Genomic DNA, 24,052 nt, shown 5'->3' with positions numbered 1-24,052 from the left:
GGCTAAGTCCTGGCCACCCCACCATGTTGCATTAGGTAGAACCAAGCCTCTCCATTCCCTGCCTGGGCACTCAGAGGAGGCTATCCACGTGCCTGCAGATGGTGCTGGCAGGACCCCCATTCCCTGCTGGGGCAGGCAGTGGACAAGGTTAAGCAGAAGGCCAACATGAAGGGTAGGTGCTGTTATGGACCTAAGAGGTCCTAGGGTGACAAAGTGCATCAGGAACCATCACTCCAAAATGTGCAATTTCTGTGTTTTGCAGGAGCAAGACAGCTTTTTGTAGGTTACTGTTAACTGTTGCTTTGCATAGCTGCATGCAGACAGATTTTAGACACTGACATTTAAAATAATCCTTAACGTCAGTGGATGCACTTGGATGCTGCAGTGCTGCAGACTCCACAGCAACATGGCACAATACAGCATTGTCTCCTGGGTCACCTCCAGAGACCCTTACAGGCACAATCCTTTGGGACATTGACCTCCTGCGTGCATGTGGATACTTGATAGTCAATAGTAAACACCTGCTGTTGTTTTCAGGTTAAATAACCATTTACGCATTAAAATTCTACAGAGAAATGCTGTGAAAAGTCTGGGAACTATAGGGAAGACGAGTATCTATAGAAACGCAAAGAACCGATAATCTCGGGTCATAAGTCAAGCACAAGCATCCCATTTTCTGACTTCGAAGTGTGTTCCCAGCCAAGGATATGCAAGCCTTCCTAACCTTTGTGTGGGCTCTAGTGCATGCTTTGGAGCCCTTTTTCTACCGTCTGTCTGTAGGGACCTGTCAGTTCTGTTTGAAATTGCTTTAGCCTTTCAGTCTCCACTCATAATTCAAGTTTGTGCACTTATGAAAATAAGAAAAAGTAATGTATGAAAACCTCATTATAGAAAAGAAACAACTTTTTCAGACATGATCCTATTTATTATTTGACTTCTTGATCTTCTAATTATTAAAACACAAGGTTGTTTCATTGTTTTCTGATAATTTAGGATTTATTTTCCTTCTATTAGAATTTACAAGGATTTTGCTCAGCCCCAGAGAACACTTCAAAAGCTATTAGCCTCCAGACTGTAGCTTCTTGCTCATTCAGAGGCTATGACAATTTAATTCATCTTCAGTTCCCTAAAAATAAGCTGCCTTCTCACTACACAGACACAGAGAGTATATGACACCCTTTCACCTGCAGGATGCTTTCAAAAAAAGACATTACTGACTAAATTTGTAGGATTTCAGTCTCTTAATCACCACAAGATGAGAAATGAATTAACAGGAGAAGGACAGGGTGCTAGACAGGTGTAAATAGCTAAGGTGTTTCTTTATCATTCAGTTCACGTTTACTGCAGTTTGAAGACCTGAAGAGCTCATACCAACAGTATTGTTAGTCTGACACTGACAAAAATACAATCACTTTGCACTTTGAGATTATCAGGATCTCACTGCACTTGAGGTTTTAAGTTTTCCTTACTTTTGGCTTTTTTGTTCTCAGTGTAGCGTGATGATACCAAAATGCACATGATGCTCCTCGTACAAATCCTTTCTCTCTTCTTTAAAGCATTGCTCGAGCTCTTTCTGCATGAATGTCATTATACTTTTGCAAGGAAGAAAAGACTCCAAAAGCAGGTACAGACAGGATGATTTTAACTGCACGGTGACAAGGAGATCTATTACATGCAAAGAGGATCTCAAAACGCATGGGCTCAAGATGCTTGAAAATGGGCTACATCTTTTCTCTGAAACACACAGTTTGGGCAAAGCACTCACTGCTCTGTTTTCTGGTTTTACTACAAATTTAGACAGAAGTCTCAGAGAACAGGATTTTAAGCATGGACTATGTATTGCTTTTCAAGTTCTAGCTTCAAAATCCCTGGAAGTGTTCAAAGCCAGGTTGAATGGAGTTTCAAGCAACTTGGTCTAGTGGAAGGTATCCCTGCCCATAGCATGGGGATTGGAACTGCATGATCTTTTAAGTCCCCTTCCAACCCAAATCATGCTGTGATTCTATGATTTTTATATTTTCAGAAATGTGTATTTTGGGAAGACCCAGGGCTTATGGATCTAGTTCCACTCCTAGGTGGCTTATCCTTGCACAGCCACCTGCAGGGAGGAGCACACTCCTCTGACCCTGCTCTCCTAGCCATGACATGATGGCCAGGGAACATATAAGCACCAGCACCTGTGTTCCAGGAGCTCACAGATTTTATCAACAGGAATACACTACCCAGATCAGCCAAAGCCTCTCTCACTGCTTCTTCAAGGCCTCTCACTCCTTCTTCTACCATTGCCACATCCCTCTGCATTTTTTAGGCTGGCCTAATCCTTTTGGTGAGTTTTGGTGGCTGCTTATCCTGGGCCAGTAGGAAGACCAAGCTAATCCACAGCAATGCTGGGAATTTGCTTTTATAAAATACCAAGAAGAAACTGGTTTCAAAACATCTTTCCATACCCCAAGGAACAAGTCCAAAGAGGGCTGCAGCTGAACACAGAGCCTGGGTGTAGAAACACATGTGCACTTATGCACTATGAATGTTACAAAAAAAAAGCTTAACTCTGCCCCTGGATAATCAGCTGTAAAATAAATTGGTTCTTTCCCCATGGAAAATGCCAACACCCAGAAAGCTAAGTGAAATTAAAAAGGTTTAAAGCTATCCCAGTTTTGACACCATTCTCCTTCCCATGCTAAAAAGCAAATGACTACTTCAGTCCCTGTGCTGGACATAAACTGCACATATAGAAGCAGAGAAAAACACCGTATGGCCATGTAAATCAATCACAAATGGAGGGAAAAAATAATCTTTTAAAAGCCTGTTCAAGGAAACCCAAATAAGGAAACCGTAGTTGGTGCAAGCCCCTTCCTGGACCTGGATATTAGGCAGCATTAGCAGGACATCCAGTTTCTCATAAATAATTTCTCAGCTCTATTAGAATGATTAGATGACCATTCAGCATCATTATAGGCAAGAACTGTCAAGATGACCATGTGTGAGCTGCTTGTCAGGACTAACGTGGTCCAAGTGCAATGCTGTGCATGAATGTTGTACTTTTATAGGAGATTCGTCCTTTATAATTAACCTTCCAAAATAAGGAAAGGAGAACTCCAGAACTCCCTCAGATCATCCATCTCAAAATTTGCTCCTGGCTGTAGTTAACATCTTACTTCACCTTTCTTTACTTCAAGGAAAGAAATTAAAATCTCATATTCACCTTGCTGTTCATAAGATGATTTAAACGGGAAAGAAAAATATCCTTGGCACAAATTACCAAGCTTGACCATGAAATACCATCTGTGTTCCTGCCTTTAAATCTATCAGGTCCTATTTGCTATGTGTGGCTTTTTTAAGTTTATTAATAAAAATGTTTATTAGCAGGTAGCAGTAGGAAATGCTTCACTGTGGTGCCCAAGGAGAACGTGAATCTTATGCAAACCTCTTCCCAGGCAGCGACAGCCCTGGCTGCCTCACCCAGTTCAAAAGGATGTTTTTTTCAAGAGTTTCCTAAATCTGTTCTGAATATGGATTTGGAGGTCTAACTTCTGGCTCCTGGATAAATCTGATCTCAGTTACACAGAGTTAAGGTTGGAGTAAGACCTCCTGGTAAGTACATCCACAAGGTTTACGAAGGAGAAATAGCACAAAGTTGCTGGAAGCAATCTGCTCTGGTGCCTTTGGGCTGATTGCAGGTAAATATTTGTTACATGAAACAACATTCATATTATGAAACAATATATTTATGAAACAAAAAAAATACAGTAAAACATATAAAGGCATGAAAACTGTGCTAATATTTAGGCCTTATTTATATAGTGCAGTGTAGGGAAAATACATGAAAGCCAGTTGTACTGTCTGAAACAGCAGGTTGGTATTGCAACCATCACTGCCACACTTGGGAAGCATAGGTGGGTAAGTGATAAGCAGACAAAAAGATAAAGTGCTCCCACCTTCATTCCCAGGATGCTTTGTCTCCTCTGAAGTCTTACTAGAGGAAGGAAGGTTGGAGTAACTACTCTGTCTAAATCACACAGGTCTGGCTCTGCAAGCGGACTTGGCCCTTTAAACTGTCCTCTCCCATCTCTTAAGCATGCAGTTAAGCTAGGTTCATCTCCGTAGTTTTCTCTAGGTACAAAACCAACATGAATTAAGAAAAAAAAAAAAAAAAGATGTGTGATGCTAACAAACTTCTAGGGCTTCAACAGGCTTACTTAGAGACAAGCTTAGGCTTTTACCCAGTTACTTCTCCCATAGGAAATCAGTCTTCTGGAAAGTATCCTAAAATAGCAGCAGCAATTTCTCTCTTTGGGAAGTAGTAACCTGTTTGCCTTGGCCAAAACATGAAAACACATGGTCTTCTGCCACAAACTAGCATAACACTGAAAAAGTCTTGATCTGCACTGAATGAAAAAATATATGAAGTGAAATTAAGTGGAAAAAAGTCACATAGGTCAACATGCTACTGAAGCAGTGGCCTCTGCTCACCGTTGAAGTTAACACTGCGGATATACTTGAGCAGCTTTTTCCCTCCTGCATGCTCCATCTCAGGGCAGACCCCAGGGTAGTCAGCACAGAGGTCCTTGTTCATGTGGTGCAGAGCGTGTGCCATGGCATACACAGCATCGATCACGAATTGGACCTTCCCCTCCTGCTCATAGTGGGAATCTTTGCCAATTCTCTCCTGTCCTGCATGTTAGAAACAAACACACAAGCACAGAAGGACAGTAAGGAACAGCGATTTCCTGATATCAAATAAAAATGAATCCTCCTAGAGCACACTTAAAGAACTGCATGCTTTAGTCAATATAATAAAAAAAAGTTATGGTTTTACTAATTGAAACTAAACCAAGCCTTTCTTGATAGTAGGATAACCAACATTTCTTGCAAGTTATTCTACCATAGTCCAAAGAAACAAATCCTACCATAATCACAATCTTGAAACTAACCTACAGGGACTATCTTACAGAGAGAAAACACCAGACTCTCTATGCTCCCAAAGTATACCTTTGAAAGAAGAAAGCATTTAAAATAAAGCACAGCTGGTATTTAAAGTCTGATGCTTTGTTCTGCTGCAAATCCCAGTCTCTAATTGAAAGATAGACAGATTGAGGGAAGAAAGAATCACTTCAGAGATGTAACCGAAGGGGTGCTCCAGAGAACTGAGTGAAACATGCCTGCTATTAATGCCACCTTGGGTAGCCCAGTCTGTTTGCATTAACTACGCACCCCTCCTCTTTCCAACCTACAGAGAATGAAATGTCCTTCAGAATCCACTGATTGCCTTTAAAATATTTTAGCAGGCAAGAACTCAAGGAATCCAAATGCTTAATGTCATTCCAACTGCAACAGGGGAAAAGCAGTGGTTTTAGTCATTCTTTGCTTGCTGCAGCACCCAGCATGTTCCAAACTAGGGAAAGGGTCTATTTATGGTTGGAACGAATAACAAACCAAAAGTATATTCAGACTTGAAGAAGCAACAGACAGGGTAGAAAGTGATCTTATTTTTATGGTTGTGTGAATCAGGAATCTTTGATTATCTTTTTTTTTTTTCATGACATTGTCCCCTCACGTCTTGTTTTACCTTGTCCAAGTAACACCTGCATGATTCAATCTGTCCAGCTGAAAGATGTGTGATTGTACTTCCCCATCTCACCAGGGTTTTGTGAAACATAATTACTGCTTGAGAAGTGTTCTGAGCTGCATCAATGAAAGCAGCAGAAGTGCAATCTATTCTTTTCCAAGGGTGGCCGCACTCCGCTTGTTTTACCTGCAGCATCACACTTATTTCTAACCTCACATAGGGCTTGATCACCTTCCTGCAGTACCTGCAAGTCTGCCTACTGCCAGGAGCTTCAAGAAAACAGCGCTTGAGTAATCTCTTGCAACTATTTGAGAGACATCCAATCAAAGTAAATGTTCAGTTGGAGGACACAAGTGGGAGAAATTTCTTTGTTAACATCCTTAATTAGAAATAGGGATGAGTGAATTTAAATTAGCTGATTGATACCAATAAGAAAAGGAAATCAGGTTTTTAATGAATGTGAGAACTAATGGTTTTTAACAGAAGCAAGAAGTCCATTTTCCTGTTGCTGCTCAGCTAAAATGTTTGTACCAGCTCAGGAGACAAAGGCAGTTCCCCCCAGACAACCCTTTTTTTCTCTTGAGTGGAGAGGAAGTAGACCAAAACTACAAAAAAGCACATAGAAATCACCACCTTGTAACAGAAATTCTACCAGCACAAATAATGTCCACTATCCATAAAAGTGATTGAAGATAAGCAAAGATGTTAGTCCCCTTATATGAATATCTTTAATTATCCAAACTTTTCTTCCTTCTTTGGTTATGTCTGTAATTACCAAACTGCACCTTTCATGTCTAACCCACTCAACCTGCATACCATGTTTGAGAGACCCATTACCACAGCTCCTCAATTTTAAATCTCAGCTACACTGGAAACATTGAAATCCTGCAAATAATTCAGCAGTGTAAGACAGCTTCCAGACTGTAAAGATCCACATACTGTCCTTTTCATTATTTCACTCCCTTCTCATCGATTGCAGAACTTACTACATTTCCAGGCCCTGACAAGGAAAATGCTTTTAAGTGGTTTCGGCTCAGCTAAATAACCAAATTAGCAATGCAACAGAAACGTATGCCAACGGAAGTGAATCTGGGATTGAAATGCTGCACACAAACAATACTGATTAGGCATATTAAGTTCCAGAAGCATGGCTGGCCAAACGCACAGCAGAAAGAAAACCTTTAGCAGTGAAATATCTGTGAAAGGAACCTGAGCAAAATCCACTTAAAAAAAACCCCAAGAACAACGTTAGCAGTGTCCCAGTATGAAAATAATAAAGATTTGAAAAACTCAATAGAATTTCCAGTAACAAGAATGCTTTCCTTTACTGGAAACAGCCACTTAGTTGAGTTTATTATCAAGAATTTGTGCAAAATAAATCCAGATAGATAGTCAAATCTAACTACCCTCCCAGAAAACACACAGGAACAAAGAATTAGAACAACAGCTTGCTATCCTTCATGTAGAACATAGGTTACCTTTTAAAGTGGCTTTATTGCAATTAGAAGTTTAGCCCAAATTTGAACTAGAAAAGAACCTGCAAAGCAATTCCCATATTTTACATATGACAAAAAACCTCCAGACTTCAACACTAAAAAAAAAAAGAAATCAAAATATCCAGTTGAACAGTGCTCCTTCTAGTTTATATCAAACTACCACCATATTAATACAGCGAGCAGCAAATCAGGCCCAAAGTCTGCTCTCAGACATGAATAAACCTAGGTGATGGGCACAATTTTATTTCCAACTTCAATGTTACTGTGACAATTATTTCCCCCTCCTTGGTTTAGCTGAAGAAACCAAGCAGAAAATTTTACCATATGCTTCAGGACTAGTTCCTGTATATATGGCTGTATAGAAATTCAGTTATTAATTGTTTCTGGAATAAAAAACCAGAAGTCATTAGCTTCTTACAGCTAAACATAGCAATCCCAGTGCTGTGTATGCCTCCTGGCAAAGACTTAGTCTTGAATCCCCAGCCCAGTCTTGTTAGGGCACTGTGGACATCTCAAAGAAACAAAACTTGGTGCAAGAGAAATTATGAACTCAGGTGTTGGGTGCAGCAAGAAACCATGCACCCTCCATGCTCTCAGAAGACACCAAAAGCACAGAAGGCAAACATAAACCCCATTTGCACTATGATATGGGAATCTTCTGCTCCTCTTACATGCCCTGTTCTTTACAGGTTGCCTTTTTTATCTTTTCCTTTTTATCTCTCCATAACTTGGTGATCTCAGGAGTCATGCGACAACATTATTTTCTTCAGCAGTGAAGTAGCTGACACCTGAGACATATGCACACAAAGCGATTTCAAGAGAATGCACTTCTGCTCCATGGAATTGAAATGGAGTACCTTGGGATGTCAGGAGAAGGATGAAATACAAAGGCAATTTATTGACATGAGCAGTTTTTGCTTCCAAAAGATCTATTTGAAGGTGATGACAAATAATTTAACCTCACTTGTTACTAAAGTCTCAAGTGCCCATCATTATGATTCCTACAAGACTCAGCAGTTAGGTCTCTTGCTTCAGGCAAATCTTCACAAGAGAAAAATACTGCAACAAAGAGGAACCCCCCCCCCCAAATCCAGAGTAGTGACAATACAGAGAGAAAGAGGTCCTCTTGTACTATGCCCTTCAGATGACAGAAATTAAATGCAAGTTTAAATACTCTTGGTCACCCTTTCTGCATCTCCACAAGGGTGATGGCTAACACCTCCTTGGTACAGAGAAGGAACTGACAAAATAGTTTTCCATACTGCATTTTTCTCAACGTCTCCCCTTCAACTGATTTTTCTGGGCTCATCACTGATCATAATGTACGGGATATGATACGATGTATATATAGTATTGCAAGGACAATTTTTATCACATATAATTGATACAGATAGATCTCAAAATCCCACTTCTCTAGTGCTTACATTAGCTGAATTCAGACATTGGTTCAGTTTCTGAAGGATTAAACACATTTTCAAAGAAACTTACATAACTGTGCTGCTAAGAACCCAGTGATAGTCGTCATTAGCAAGAGATTTAATTTAAAGATTGTGGAATGCTCAAAGTCTCAAACAAGCAGCTATTATTTGTACAAGTTAGAATTCAGCAGCTGGTTAAGTGCTGACAGAAAAATGTATACTCTTCATCCATCTCCGGCATATTTAGCATCATTAGAAGCCTGATGCTTGTGAGCAAAGAGACATCCATGAAACAACAGCTACAATTATTAGTCTGTAACTGTGCAAGTGCCTATACATGCTATTTCATAATGATACTGAAGCTTCCTCCAGCTACACACAGAATGCTCAGCCTGTGCAGCTGCAACGGCTGTACTTCTGGTACTCCAGAAACATGCACAAGAGCACAAAAAAAAGGATCCATCTTTAATAGACAAGTACCTATATCCAGGGCTCTCCAGAATAAGATCAGAGCTATTACTCCTTGGATATTCAATCATGATATAGACATTACTGTACATACAAGGAGGTATAAAGTCTGAATGCTTCTCCAAATAAGCTCTTTATTTGAAAGTAGCTAAGCACTACAGCTTGAGAAAAACTAACAATATGCTAGAGTAAATATTGTAATTTAAACAAGTAGAGTATGACAATCAGCCCTCTTTGCAATATAATCCATGTATTGTCATTTTACAAAGAAATGCAAGATTCAATAACACAGCTATGTAGTTACAGTCATCTATCCAGCCCATTCTAATTCAGAAGATCTCATTATAGACACAAGCCATTATCTCAAACCCATCAATCCAATCCTCATGGATTTTCTTTGGGAAAGGAGATGAACTTTCAAGTTTCTACTGCTAAACACACAAGAACATCCTTCTGTGCCAGGGCAAAATTTCTGCCTTACTTTTAATGGCTAAAGAGAATCTTGCCTAATCTCCTTTGCAACCTGCTGTGTCAGCACAGCTCTACAGCCTTCTGTGACTCTGATGAAGAGAGATAAATTCATATTGCACAACAAATTTGGAAGTCAGGCCAACTGTTCTATCCCAGTGACAAGCAGGGAAGCATTTTTTAACTAGGAAGGCTTTTTTTTTTTTTTTCTAAGTTAATATACACTTGACCCACAGTCAGACATCTGCAGCAGCAGGTATACAGAGATACAGCTGTACTTAGTGACTCTATCCCTGAAACCCTCAGAAAGCAGATAGAGTTAGCTTTAAGCCCACTACACTAACACTCTCCAATCAAACTTAGGAAACCAGGCTCTCACAATGCCTTACACTGTATTCCTCATTTAGAAGGACAACAACAAAAAAATATCCCTGTACTGTAATTAGTCTTCACTCACAAGTATTACAGTAAAAACCAAAATGAGCATAGTGCTCATTTGCACAGTGCTCATGAAAGTCCTACTGAAATTTTGCTATTCAATACCTCAAATATCAATATTACATCATAACGATGGTGATAATAACAATGATAATTCTTCAGCAGTTTACAGAAAGTTTACAGGGATGAATTGAGTTTTGTGAAGCTACATCCACTTCCATCTGTCAGACAATAATTTTTTTTCCCTCAATTACACAGATTCAAGCCACCGTAACAGTTTCTGTTCTCAGGTATGCATGTGTACACCAGAGTTGATTTTAGATTAGAAAACTGACCTAATTTTCTTACCTGAGATGTCTTCTATGCATTCAACATTCTTATTAAAACATGCAACAGGTCTTAACTATATTCCAATGCTGAAGTACTACACTCATAAATAAAAAAAAGTCAGCATTAGAATAGCCAGCACCAATGTAACTAACTCACTTTACAGCTTTATATTGCCAACCTGTAAATAAAGCAAGCTTCCTGTAGCAACAACTGCTGGTGAAGATGGTGATCAAGCAAAAGTATAGAAAAAGCACTTTTTAAAGATTAGAAAGCCTAAATTGGAACTTTGTATTTGAGCACTTGGATGAAAATGCAGTTTGCAGATAGAGGAATACGTATGTAAATAGCAAGACGACAGTCATTTGAATCATGGGGATTTGTGGCAATTCACCTTGGCAATATAGAAATTAAGCAATTTTAAGAAATGTATTTCTGAAAGATAAAAGTTAAGAATAAACTCTTCAAGGCTGGTTTAATGAACTAACTGTTGCACAATTCTTTCAGTAATTTCAGGTGTACATATATTTTGACGTACTATGATGTTAAATGAGATTCACTTTTTGAAATCAAAGCATAGCAGTCATTAAACTGCAATGCATGCTTGGAAAATTCGATATTATATGACAAATATTTTGCTTAGAAAGAGTTACACATAGGCAGTCAACTTGCAAGATAGGGTTTAACATGGCTTACTTGCACTTAAACTTGATCACATCCCATTCCTCAGACAAAAAAATTGACTTTTTTTTTTTTTCTCATGGGTGTTACCATTGGGATGTATTGACAGTCTGAAGATTGTTGAAGTATTTACAAAATAATATGCAATGCAACCTAGTAAAAGAATAGAGAACTGAAATCCTGGATTTCAAATATAAGTCAAAACTATGTATGTGTGGATGTATGTATGTATGTAAGTCAAAACTAAGATGTATGGTTCGCTAACCATACATCTACGTGAAAATCTTAGCATCTCCGAGCTGTGACTACAGCTGTGTTGGCTCAGAAAAGTTAAAGGAGCCACCCAAAGGTGAGCTGGACTTGGTAACAAGCATACTGCTTCATTCAGGAGATGTACTTTGAATTTGTTTCCACCTTTAAACATTGTAATTTGAGAAGAAGTCTGTCTATAGCCAAGATCACACACTACTGGGAAAGACAATCATCACCACAAAGAGAGGAAAAAGCAGGAGCTGTCAATGGAAACATTACAAAAATATAGATGGAGCCACTCCCTAGCAAGGATACATCATGTAGGTGTACTGAGAAAGAAGGGAGGAAGAGGCAGGCTATACTAGCTAAGATGGGAAACAATTACGCAGGCCACTTATTTACCTGCATCAGAGCACAGGATGTAATTGAAAAGATAAATTTCCCCTCCTGGTCTGCCCTTTAACCTTATTCATAGCTTGCAGGGCAAGCAAAAGAAGATAAATTTTAGTCTTTATCCTTTCTGCACTGAAATAATATATACCTTAACACACACAAACATTAACACATTTTGTTCCATACCTAGGAGCCTGGAGGAGAAAATGCCCAGGGCAATCTCTGTAACAATAGCTAACTGAAAGCTGTTTCGCTCATGCCTATGTCCTCAATCACACACCTTAAAATCCTGGGCAAAAATCCACCCTGAGATACAGGCATGCAAATCCTGCTGTGTCCAGCGGCAGCTGGGAAAAGTGAAAAGTATCCAAGGCCAATATCTGTCCTGCAGGAAATTCTTTTATAATTTTTAGACAGGATCGATGAAAACCAGCTTTACTTTAAATATTTCTGTATTTCAGTTCCTTGACTAACTGCTCCTTAGGACTACAGTACAGTTTAGCACTACAGTACAGTTTAGGACTACTGCCTAGGCAGGATTGCTTACAGATGATGACAGTAAGTGTTAACAAAATGACTTGGTCAAGTAGGAAGACCTACTATCACTGGCCAAGATTTGGGGGAAGAAAGGAGAGGGAAAGATGGGGAAATAAAATAAAATGGTAAAAGGGATAAGAGGGATAGCAACAAAGTCTGGACCTCCACAGTCTTGGCTGTTCAAACACAGAGCATACAAATCAGTCAACTTGTCTTTGTGTTACACACAGAGTAATAAGATCCCCCCACTTTTATGTAGCTGCAGAGAAAATCATCCTGATGCACAGAAAATTGCCTGCTAACTAAAGGGAGCTGACCAAACTGCTCAGCCCCATGTAGCCCTGGGCAGGCAATTCAAGGCGTGCTCATCATGTTCAGCACACCTGCAACAATGGACAGACTATTTTCTCAAGTTGCAGATTCTGGGACAAAAGAAAAATGTACTGTGGATGGCTTGGATCCTCCTAAACCTGCTTCTTATGAATTTCTGAAGAACTCTTGATATTTGCTGCAGGACCCAGATCCAGTGATATCCACAACACTTATCATGAATAGGAAGAGGGTGCTAAGAAGAGCAACTGGCAGTGCAGCCCTGCACTGCTCCCTGCAAACACCAGCAGTGTTCTGATGAAGCTTTGGTTTTACCCTTGCATTCTAGCGACAGCAAACATTTGTTTGTATAAACCTGGCATCCTGAACCTTGAGCAGTGCTAGAGATGGAGCAGCTTTGGCATTCACAGCCCTTGACACCATCAGTGGGAATCAGTCTAAACTTAGCCCCTGTCCCTGACACAATTTTTAGGGCATTGTGAATAGTTAAAGGCTTCTGACACCCTCAAGTCCAATATATATTCATCCTAATGAAGACCATGAAGCTGCCCTCATAAAAAGTGGATCATGCACACCATGGCTCTTGGCATTTGTTTAAAAAATGCTTTAAACGTTGGCCACCTGCCAGTAAGTTGCTTGAAACATCTCAGGCATTTTATTTTTTTCCCTGAGATGAGGAATTTTGATGGCCTTTTGAGAAATATTTTCCTTTCCATAGTAATTGCACTTTGTTAATCTATTAGTGCACTAGATCACTCTTTGTAGTCAAATTATAAATAATAATCGGATATCCTCAGGCTCTGCTATTTGCTACGTCTTTTGTTTCTCATTATTTGTCTTCCCCTAACATATTGCTTCATAGAACAAGCCATCTTGACTGCTGGTGAAATAAAGACAGAATGCTGCTACTAGTTTTCTTATCCTCAAAATAAAAACAACAAAAAAAAAGAACAACCAACAAACAACCCCCAAACCTACCAAATCCCGGCTTTTGGTATAATTTTAAACCAAACTACAGATAATAAAATGGTTTGCCAAAAATTTCTGTCTTCTCCCATCCCTATTTTCCATGGACATGAAACACAGTACGGTGCCACACTGAGGGTAACATGCCAGGTGTCCTGGGTTCAGCAGTAGCGGTCATTTTTTCTCCTTCTTAGTAGTTGGTGCAGTGCTGTGGTTTTGACTTTCAGCCTGGGAACAGCACTGATAACACCAATGGTTTTAGTTGTTGCTCAGTAATGTTTACTCTGACCAAGGACTTTGTGAGCCTCATGCTCTGCCAGGGAGGAGGGGAAGCTGGGAGGAAGCAGAAACAGGACACCTGACCCAAACTGACCAAAGAGGTATTCCATACCACAGCACATCATGCCCAGGATGTAAACTGGGGGCAGTTACCTGGAAGGGCTAGATCACTGCTCAGTTGGGCTGGTTATTGGTCGGCAGGTGGTGAGCGGTTGTATTCTCTTCCCTTGTTATTTCCCTTATCATTATTATTATTGGTGGCAGCAGCAGTGATTTGTGCTGTACCTTAGCTACTGAACTGCTCTTATCTCAACCCATGGGAGTTACATTCTTTCAATTCTCCTATCCATCCCTCTTGGAGTGGGGTAAAGCAAGGGCGGGGAGCGAGCAAGAGCTGCCTGGCTGAATTGACAGGCTGGGCTTAAACCACAACACTGGGTATCCAGAGTTGGGCTTCCATCATTTTGGGTATATTGATATATTTCTCGGACACGTTTTTTGTTTTGAGAAAACCCAGACCAAGTGCAGTTTGTATTGCTTCTTCCCCTTCAAAGGGTAAATCCCCTTATAGAAAAAGCATTTACACGAAATTCTGTCAGACGTATGGTAAATGCCACACAACTATATAGTAAAGTGTAAACATCTAACTATTCCTTTTCTACTTTAACCTTTTTCATTACTAAATGGAAATCTGATCCCTTCTTCCCTCAGTAAACAACAGCTGTATCCAAAGCAGGCTGATAAGCAAGGCATTTACTGATCTTGTGCAAAGTCTCTGATACACATTGGCACGAGGTATTCTCTCCCCAGCTTCAGAAGCAAGTGTGTGTGGATATACACACATTCAAATTGCTGCCTTTTTAATTATTATTACTTTTACCCAAGACACCTTTTACCCAAGGTCTCTCAAACCTTCCTTGTAACATTTTCAGATAGAAACTCAGTCCTTAAAGTAGCCTTTCATAATTGATGCTCCTTACATTTGACAGGGATTTGGCTTCTGAACCACTAAATCTTTGCTCAGTAAAATCCTGCTGATGGAGCAAGCCACCTCCCAGGATCACCCTCCTCCAAGGCCTCCTTCTCTTCCTCTAGCCTTCCATGAGGACCCAACACAGGCCAGGCCTCAGAGGTGTCCCAGGATGGGCGGGTTTAGGAGTTTCCTCTGTGTGTAGCATGGCATGTGAATTTGCTCACAAGGCTGGGGGAGATGCTGCTCACTGCACAGTGACCAAGAAGATTCAGAGTTCTGATACTGCACCTGCCTACACTGCCTGGGAAGTTGAATCTGGATCCCTTTGAGGCATTTTCTCTTGTTCCAATTTAAATTCTAAACACAACTGTCCCACTTCTATGAAGCCTTTTGCTGAACTTTTGTCACTTCATCTTGCAGGCAGTATTCTCACAGCATTTACTCTAGAGCAAGTCGTTGTCTGAGCCATCATCGGGACTGTGCCTTTAGACTGATTACACTTGCAGGTAATTAGAAAAGCTCTCTGAGTAATCTACATTCTGATAAATGACATCCAAGGTGACATCACCCTCATATCACTTCATTAAGTCTCCTTGAGTGTAAAGCTATCAGAATTAAAAGCTATGTTTAATAAGGGAAACTAGTCAAGTGTTGCAATTTCCTCTGCAGGTAGTGGTACCTGCCATTAAAATGCAGGCACTCTGGGTGTAGCAGATGCCTCTGTGTATTCCAAGTGCTTGTATTTCTCTCTGACATCCATCTGTTTCTGCCACAGGTGGGTGCAGGTGATTCTGATGGCACAGGCAGTATTCCATACCCTCAGGTGGAGACATTCCTGTTGGAAGCAGGAGCACCTATGCTGATGGCTGCTGTTAGCAGAGACACCTGCAGGCACACTGTGGCTGTCTGCACAGAGGCGGCACAGTATAATATTATTAAATAGCACTGTGTATTTGATGTCAATAATCACTTTGAAACTTGTCAATATCCTGGTTCATGATAATATACACACAAAAAGCTTGTTTTATCATCTGTTAATTCTATACCCCCAAATCTCATGGCACTGGTAATGTTATTACAATATGGTTTTGTACAGGAAAGTATATTCAGTTGAGCTCACAAAGCCCAGATCCCATCTCTCCATGTAACGTAATGTAGGCAGAGCATTCAGCATGGATTCCTTTACAGAATTGCAGCTATGAAACAAGAGTGCTGTTTTCTTCTGCAAGAATAGTTGTTTTCTTCTGTTAATCCTTTCCTGTAAAATAACTTTTCCCCAGTTAGGGAAAATTTTTATGCTTAAATAAATACAAATGTCATTAAGGCAGCAGTTGTGCATGTAGAGGTATTTCAGAGAGCTGTAATACAAAAAGGTAAGCTGCCTGCAGGGTCCTTCTTGGGGAAGCTTCTCTTCATGGTCGTAGTCTGTGTTCCATGAGCACTGAGCTCCCTGCTATGTGCAAGCGGATCAATTTAGAGTAGGAGCTCCCACACCTCACGCCGGTGCTCAGGAGCTCGACTGCTGCAGGAACCGATGGCCTGTAGCCTACTACCTTGCTGCATTACAAATTACCAATCAAATTTTAAAATAATGATGATGATCCTTCATAATATTATTACATCAGTGAGACATTACAACTCTCATACTAGCAATATAATTCAAAGCTAATGCTTTTTCTGATGCACAATTTACTTCAGTTTGTAGAAGAGGGAAGGAAGATGTCAAGGCATGTCATTTGGTACAATATCGAGCTATAATGCGGCATTTCAGTTCAATAGGTTAAGTTAGCCATCGAAAACAAATGTTTCTACCGAGTCTTTGCTGAGGGAAAGCAGAACACCATTTTATGCTCACATCGGAAAGCATAGGCTGTGAGCAACTGTAATAGAATAATGGCATAAACAATAAGGGTGAGAACACACTTTTAGAAATTATCCCAAAGATCTTTTAGCAATTTTTAGTTCAATTCCAGCCTTCGGGGGAGATTCCAAATGCCAAATTTAACAGCAGTGTATTCCCAGTGGTAACTGCACTGTTTCTATGAACAACACTCCTACTCCCATCCATGAATTGAAACCAAAAGCAGATGATATGAAATATGGAAAGTTTTCATCAATTTTCAAAGTGAAACATATCCTCCCTATGAACTAATTTTCTTTGATCAAAATTCAAGGCAATTATTCAACATAACACATTTAAACTGCTGTCATGAATAATTAAAATAAGAGGGAAGGAAATGCAAAGGAAGGCAAAGGCAAGGCAGATGTCAGACAGTGTTATTGGCCTTACCATCTGTATCATGGGATACATGTTCTGATCAAAGCTTCTCTGCTGCCTTTTAAGCCCTGAGCAAATGCCCAACTCTGCACTACAGTCATTCATGTCGCTAACACCAGCTCATCAAGGACCTGGCAGTCTGAGGGCAGACTTACCACATTATGGAGTTTTAGAAGTACTTTTCTAGTCAAGTACCCTCAGTATCTTCAATCAGCACAAGATCATTAAACTGGCAATGCTGCTGTTATCCCTACGGTAGCCCTTGTTCAGTCCTGGATAACTCCAGGAACACATCAGTGCCATTAAGATGGCTGTGCTAAGAATCGTGTACCTCAGTTAAAAATGAAACCGCCCTTGGGCATCTCTGTATAAAAGTAAGACCCTGAGTCTTCATGTGATCAGAAACAGGAATTCCTGGAAAAATATTATCTTTCAAATTGGTGTCAGTACCTCATAAAAGGAAAAAAGGAGTGAATCTGTCAGCCACCAGAAAATGATAGGCCAAACAAAGCACTACTAAAGGTCACGAACCTCAGTCACAACTGCAGACTGAAATTTACCTAATTGAGGTGGCAAAATAAATTATTAAACCCCAATTTCTTAAACAACACTAGTGAGAACAAGAATCTGAGTAACAACTTTATGTTACCTAAAATGAAAACATCTCACCCTGTACTACTATTTTCCTACAGGTGCACTTCCTCCAAAAGTTCAATTCAAAGGCACATGGTTAGTACAGGACCGTGAGCAGACACAGGACGTGGCCAATTTCTGATTTGCAAGTGGGTGACAAGGCACAAGGTGTGAAAATATTCTCCCATCTAAAATAAACTAACAAAAAACCCGCTCAAGCCACCTTGTACTCAATCAAAAGCACATCTGGGTCCCACAGAAAATACTGATTTTCCTGCTGGATAGACAGTCAGAAAAAAGAAGAAATAGAAGAACGTATTTTTTATTGTGTCTCATCTATTTCTTTTGTACTGCAAGGCAGATGCTGCTGTTCTGTTTTCTCTACAACCTACAAAACCACAATTTATTTCTCCAGTCTATCTCCAGCCAAGCTTCCTTACATCAGCCATGCAGCCACTCCACTGCAGCTCACGTCCACCAGCACAAGGAGGGTGAAGCAAACTAAGTTACCTGTGCATTTACGGTCCGTGTCTTCCTTCTTCGACCCGCTGATGGTTAATTTGCAGTTAAAGTTCTCCTCCCAGTACTCGGCAAACCAGACATTCCTCCTGTTGTTCTCCAAGGTGCGGGAGGTGAAATAGGTATCGAACCCTGGGGAAGGAGACAGGTAGGAATTTGAAGTTCAGTTTGTAAGGCACAGGAACTACTGCAGCCTGGAAAACAAGTATTTCTGTTTATATCTTTTTCAACATCCAGCACACATTCATATCCACATGGGATGGTCGTGGAAAGGAAGGAAGTCCATTGCACATTCTACCTAAGCAGCGACATCTTGCAAGTCAATTACTCTGCTGCTGTGAGGTATAAAGCTAGGTAAGATATATGTAAAAAAGAGATTAATATAAAAGAGAGTTATAAGCTGAAAGCATTAATTAGATACATACCAATAAGGAATGAAAATAAATGATATGGTACAGCTGATATTAGGCTGAGCTCAACACAACTAATTTTGCAATTAACCTCTCCAGACCTCCAGAGAAGGCAGTTTCATCTAAACTGGCTATTATCAGGCCACCTTATTGGTCTCAGAGCATAAATTATTCCTTTAATTTCCTTTCAGAAAGGTACAGATAAGCTCAGACAGCAAAACTTCTAAGAGGTAACTGTGAATCACCACAGTTTACTGGGATTGGACATCCTGGGATGGGTGAGTGGGGAAGGTTTCCTTCATTAGACCTGTGAGATTCAGTCTACTGGTGAAGTCACAAACAGCTTGCAATGCTAAAAATGATACACAACCCCAATATTAAAATAATGGGAAGAAATACTACAATTTTCAATACCTGAGCTAAAGGGCAATGAAGATATCTGAAGCCCCAAGTTGTCTTGCATTGCAGAAACATAGTCCTCTATTCGCCAAAATAAACCGCATAACTATTGAGTAGCTGTGTAGCAGCAAATAGTACTTAGTTTTCATATTGCTCTTAACCATATTCTCTCTCCATAGCACCTTAACAACTTGCCAGAAGAGAAACATACTTTCCTTTGGCTTTATTTATTTTTTTTGCAGAAAAGTATATCACTATATATACACAACTATCTATGGAAACACATGCATGTGTATAGTGATAAAAGAAAAGGCTTATCTAAAGGCTTACAAATCAGGAAAGCTAATTGAAAAAAATAAAACTCTACTACAAAATTAAATCCTGATCCATTTAATTCTGATCACAAATTGCATCTGCTATAGTGTATGGATTTTCTCTATCAAGTTTTCAAACTCTGTAGTTTAAAACTGAGCTAGATACCCTTTCCCAGTTCAGACAATAACCCTTCAAAGATTATCAAAAGAAACATCACATTACTATCCCAGGCACCTTGTGTTTCACCTGACTGCATTTAAGCACCCATCTATCCTTCATTCTCTTCCAAAACTAATTCCCAAAAGCCTAAAGAAACCTTTGTGCAAACAATCACAAATCAATAGACACGTGTCCTAAGTACTAGCACAACAGTCAAAATTGGACCTTTGGTGCTGCCATGACTGAGGATCCCACAAGTGCACAGTGTGACGACAGACTTGTAGGGCAGTGACTCGGGCACCCATCTCACTGAGTGAACCCATTCCTGATGGACAGCGGTGGGTCCTCAGGAGCATGAGAGCAGTGACCAGTGAGGATCACCACCCTCCCACAACATTTTTATTGCATTGCTATCCCAGTATACTTTTGGTTTTGCTTGGGAAACAGATGATCTGCACAAGGATAAATATACCAGTTCACATCTACACATTCATACACAAAGTCTTTTGTCTTTTTTCTCACCTTTTTTTTTTTCTTATTGCAGCCAACAGAAGCTGTATTCTCTCATCTGTTCAGAAGGAAAAGCACATGGAGTGACCCAGCCAAGTATTCTTGGCACAGAACATGGAAAAGGTTTATCACGAGAGGTGCCAGGAAAACAAGCATTCGTTGTTCCACCCCTTTTGCCAGTTTACAGGCTCCTGTCAGCCAAAATCCCTCCTTGGTTTTACAGACTTTCCTAAATCTGCCAGTCCTTCTGATAAAAGGGCACCATGCCCATTCTCTTCAGGGAGTTATATCAGTCTTACAAAAGCATATTCAAATAGCAGGATATTCACCACTATCAGTAGTGCTGAATACTTTTCCTAAGGCTTTCTAGTTATCTGGTTTTAGCCTGCAATGAGCAACATCAAGCTTTTGCTTACCGAGACAGTTAAATTCAGTATTCTTCATGCAACCTTCCAAAACTGTAATCCCAGTCAAGTTCAGTTACAAAAGAGCTTTTTTCTTTTTCTATGAAGGTTGTTGAGGTTTTCAAACTATACAAATCTGAAACCTGGATAAAGCAGATCAATCAGAAAGAGGACTTGAAAATGCTGGTTGCACACTGAGAAGCTCAGAGGTGAATTATAGTGCAAATCCATTGAAGATGCAAATCTCAGAATATCTACTTTGTCCCTTTACTTGGCTTTACAGCCTGTACTAGCACTGCAGAAGAGGATGGAAACACAGAAGGAGCAAGCTCTTATAGATACTAAACCATCTCTCTGTATTGCATGATCACATGGTTCCTTTTGAATTTGCAGTTAGAAATGACAGTAAATACATATTCCATTGAAAGAGAGAAAAAAGTTCCTTGCACCATAGCCAACAATTTCTCTCACTGAAATAGGTGGGTAAATTGATGCAATCTGGCACTTCACACAACAAAATTGAGTCAGAGGAAAAACATATGGCATCGTTAAATTAGCATAGCAATCCATCCGCTGCGGGATAAAAATAGACAGCATGTAAACAGATGTTTTCAAATAAAAAAGAAGATTAGGAGTGGGGTCAATCTGTCTCCTTGTATTAGCTTTGTGTACCATTGACCCAACTGTAATACATATTTTCCTAATTCTGAACCTACTGTTCGTGACTTGCATCCAAAGCCCACTGCTCCATAAGACATCATCTCCAAAAAATTAAATCAGAAAAATAAGTATTGGGGTCTTCCAGAAATGGGCTGAAATTAAAATTTCACCTCCAGTATCACTAGAAAACATGGGTTGGTTTCTCCTGCAACAAATATCTCACAGTGCTTCAGGATGGTGACAAACCCTAACCTACCAACTCAGTACCATGCTTTCTAGTTGGTAGCCAGCACCTGAAGGACTACAACCAAATCATGGAAACCTGTAAGCAAAACACCAGAACGGGACAGGAGAAAACCTCAGTGGTGTATTTAAGCATACTGAACATTTGAGTCAACTCCACATACTCAGTACAGCTTGTCCTGCCCTTAACATGCATTTTGTAGCTTGAAATAAAAGTTTCTGTCGTGGTTTAAGCCCAGCCAGCAACCCAGAACCACGCAGCCACTCGTTCACTCCAACACCCCGCCACCCCCATTCCCGCCTTCCTCCCACTGCTCCTGGAGGGATGGGGAGGAGAATCGAAAGAATGTAACTCACACAGGTTGAGATAAGAACAGTCCAGTAACTAAGGTATAACACAAATCACTGCTGCTGCCACCAATAATAATAATGATAAGGGAAATAACATGGGAAGAGAATGCAACTGCTCACCACCTGCCGACCAATACCCAGCCCGACCGAGCAGTGATCTAGCCCTTCCAGGTAACTGCCCCCAGTTTACATCCTGGGCACAACATGCTGTGGTATGGAATACCTCTTTGGTCAGTTTGGGTCAGGTGTCCTGTCTCTGCTTCCTCCCAGCTTCCCTCCTCCCTGGCAGAGCATGAGGCTCAGAAAGTCGTTGGTCAGAGTAAACGTTACTGAGCAACAACTAAAACCATTGGTGTTATCAGCGCTATTCCCAGGCTGAAAGTCAAAACCACAGCACTGTACCGGCTACTAAGAAGGAGAAAAATGACTGCTACTGCTGAACTCAGGACAGCTTCCCAGAACAAAACTGCATGAGGCTGCAGGGAAAGAGGTGACCTGTGATGGCAGAGACCCCTGATCTGTTGCATTTATGCTCAAGCAGGGACTTAACCTGGGTTTCAAATGTTTTAGGGAAACAATTAAGTAAAACTCCTGCCACAACTGTTATGCTCAATAGCAAATTAGCGACTTAGGAATGTTTCTGTGCATAGTCTCTAGAAGGGACTGCACAATTTCTGCACTACGGGCATAACATTTCCTAAAAAAAATATTCAAGTGGATGGGTGAGAGGAAAATTTAGGAAACACTTAGGTTTTAGGTAAGTGCAAGCTAAACCTGTTTTCCTGTGAGACTACGTATATTAGTTTTACTCATAATTAAAAGAGCATTTCAAAGGGGATATTGAGTCATAAGATCTGAGATACATACATGGCTCAGAAAATTATACCATACCAATGTGCCAAACTACCTGACCTCTGGGAAAAGTGCTCTACAAATAATAAGATAAAAATCAATGTCTTGATAAACCTGTAATAGAATTCCATGAGAATTACTCAAAACCTTTACAGATTTAATAACAAATAACAACATTGTCATTGATTTTTTTAATGATCCTTCTGCATTCTCAAGAAGGAGTACAGATTCCTATTAAAGTGTGTACATTTTTTACCATTATTTTGTATTGATCAAAACAAGCAGGCAAGTGACTGACTGAGGAATGGAGTTATGCAGCATACCAAAATTCTATTAATTCCTACCAAGTGGAAGTACTGTGCACCCACTTGCTGTTTCGGTTGCATTGTAGATCAGTGCAGTACTGCTCCCACATAACCAAAATCCGGAAGACCTCTAAGGCATCACCTTTGCAAATAGTCTCCTTCCCAACATACTCAGGACCAAGAAACCCCCCATTTCCATAGCCAGGACTGAGTGGAAAGAATCCTACACAGCAACACAGGAGCAAGGCCAGGAGCGTCCTCATAGGCACCACTTTCTAGTTGATAAATGTTTTCAGTTTTTACACAAAGCGCAGGCACATGTGCACAGCTGGGGTATGATGCACCACAGAATAAGACCTAGAATGTTTCATCCTATCAACTGAATGAGTTGAATGGTGACAGTTCACAGTGGATGAGATTTTTATCCAATTTAAGACTTAGCAAAGAATGCTCAATGGAATCTCACCACTCCTAAACCAATTTTGTTTTTCCTGTTCTGTTTTGTGGTTTGTTTTTTTTTTTCTATATCATTCTCAAGAATCCTGTCAGAGCAGTTATTATGCCTGCTGAAATACACTGGCTGAACTGAATACACACCACGCTTGTTGCTCTGTGATTTGAGTTAGCAAATCCCTACCATTTCTTTTTTTCCCCCACCATTATTTTCAGAAGGATGTGTTGAATGTGCTTTAAAACAACTTAAAAAACAAACAAACAAATAAGGAAACTAGAGGAAAAATACATTTTTCAATTAAGAGAAAATAGGATCAATTTAAAGATCATACCATTTTTAAGCTTCACATTAGATGCATGCTAATACGTAAAGCAAACCCCAAATATCCAATTCTCAGCGAATACTAATCTTTTGCTAGTGTTACCATGCAACCACCTTTGTTAGTGGACTTAAATACTAGCATCCCCATGATGAGTTTCATGATTAAATTCCTATTACAGAAAACTTTGTAAAGTAGTTTCATATCCATGTTATTGTATTTTGAATCTTAAGGCTACGATGGATCTATGTAAAGATTATGAGCTAATGCATAAGGATTTAACTCACACGAGTTTAACAGCCACAACTACAGTAGCTCTCCAGTTCTCCCAAGCTCCTCCTAAGGCATAAGCACAACTGTGGCAAGCACAAGCACCTGCTCTTACCCTTGTACATGGCCAAGTGCTACACTGAAGTGATAAGAGTTAGTGATTTCCAAAGATTCCCCATATACTTAAGAAAATTACTTTTTTCAGCAAATAGTTTTAAGAGAAATAGATGGTATTCTTTTGTTTTTTAGATTTTACAAATTAAAACAAATTTGTTATTACTTTAAATCACTGTCATTTGATTAAATCATTATTCTTACACATACAGACATGACAGTACTTAAACAGGTTCATCTATTTTTCCACCTCAGGATTGCT

The 24,052-nt window shown here is 40.0% G+C and overlaps 1 protein-coding gene across 9 annotated transcripts in view; it reads right to left on the bottom strand.

Moving 5' to 3' along the window:
* Positions 1 to 24,052, bottom strand: part of GRM7 (glutamate metabotropic receptor 7) — a 295,511-nt gene that overhangs the window by 93,395 nt on the left and 178,064 nt on the right. For 8 of the 9 annotated variants that reach the window (XM_061354207.1, XM_061354214.1, XM_061354211.1 and 5 more), the window contains 2 exons: positions 18,017 to 18,157; positions 4,474 to 4,674 (listed from right to left, as the gene is read on the bottom strand). In XM_061354207.1, coding sequence (XP_061210191.1) covers positions 4,474 to 4,674; positions 18,017 to 18,157 — 342 coding nt within the window. The remainder of the gene's footprint in view (positions 1 to 4,473; positions 4,675 to 18,016; positions 18,158 to 24,052) is intronic. The other variant, XM_061354213.1, reaches the window with a different exon arrangement.

Source organism: Neopsephotus bourkii, unplaced genomic scaffold (assembly GCF_033783945.1).
Source record: "Neopsephotus bourkii isolate Nb327-2 ecotype Australia unplaced genomic scaffold, CSIRO-AGI_Nbou_v1 NB_719, whole genome shotgun sequence".
NCBI lineage: Eukaryota > Metazoa > Chordata > Aves > Psittaciformes > Psittacidae > Neopsephotus > Neopsephotus bourkii.
Note: the sequence above shows the minus strand (reverse complement) of the source record. Positions and strands in the feature narration are given on the sequence as shown.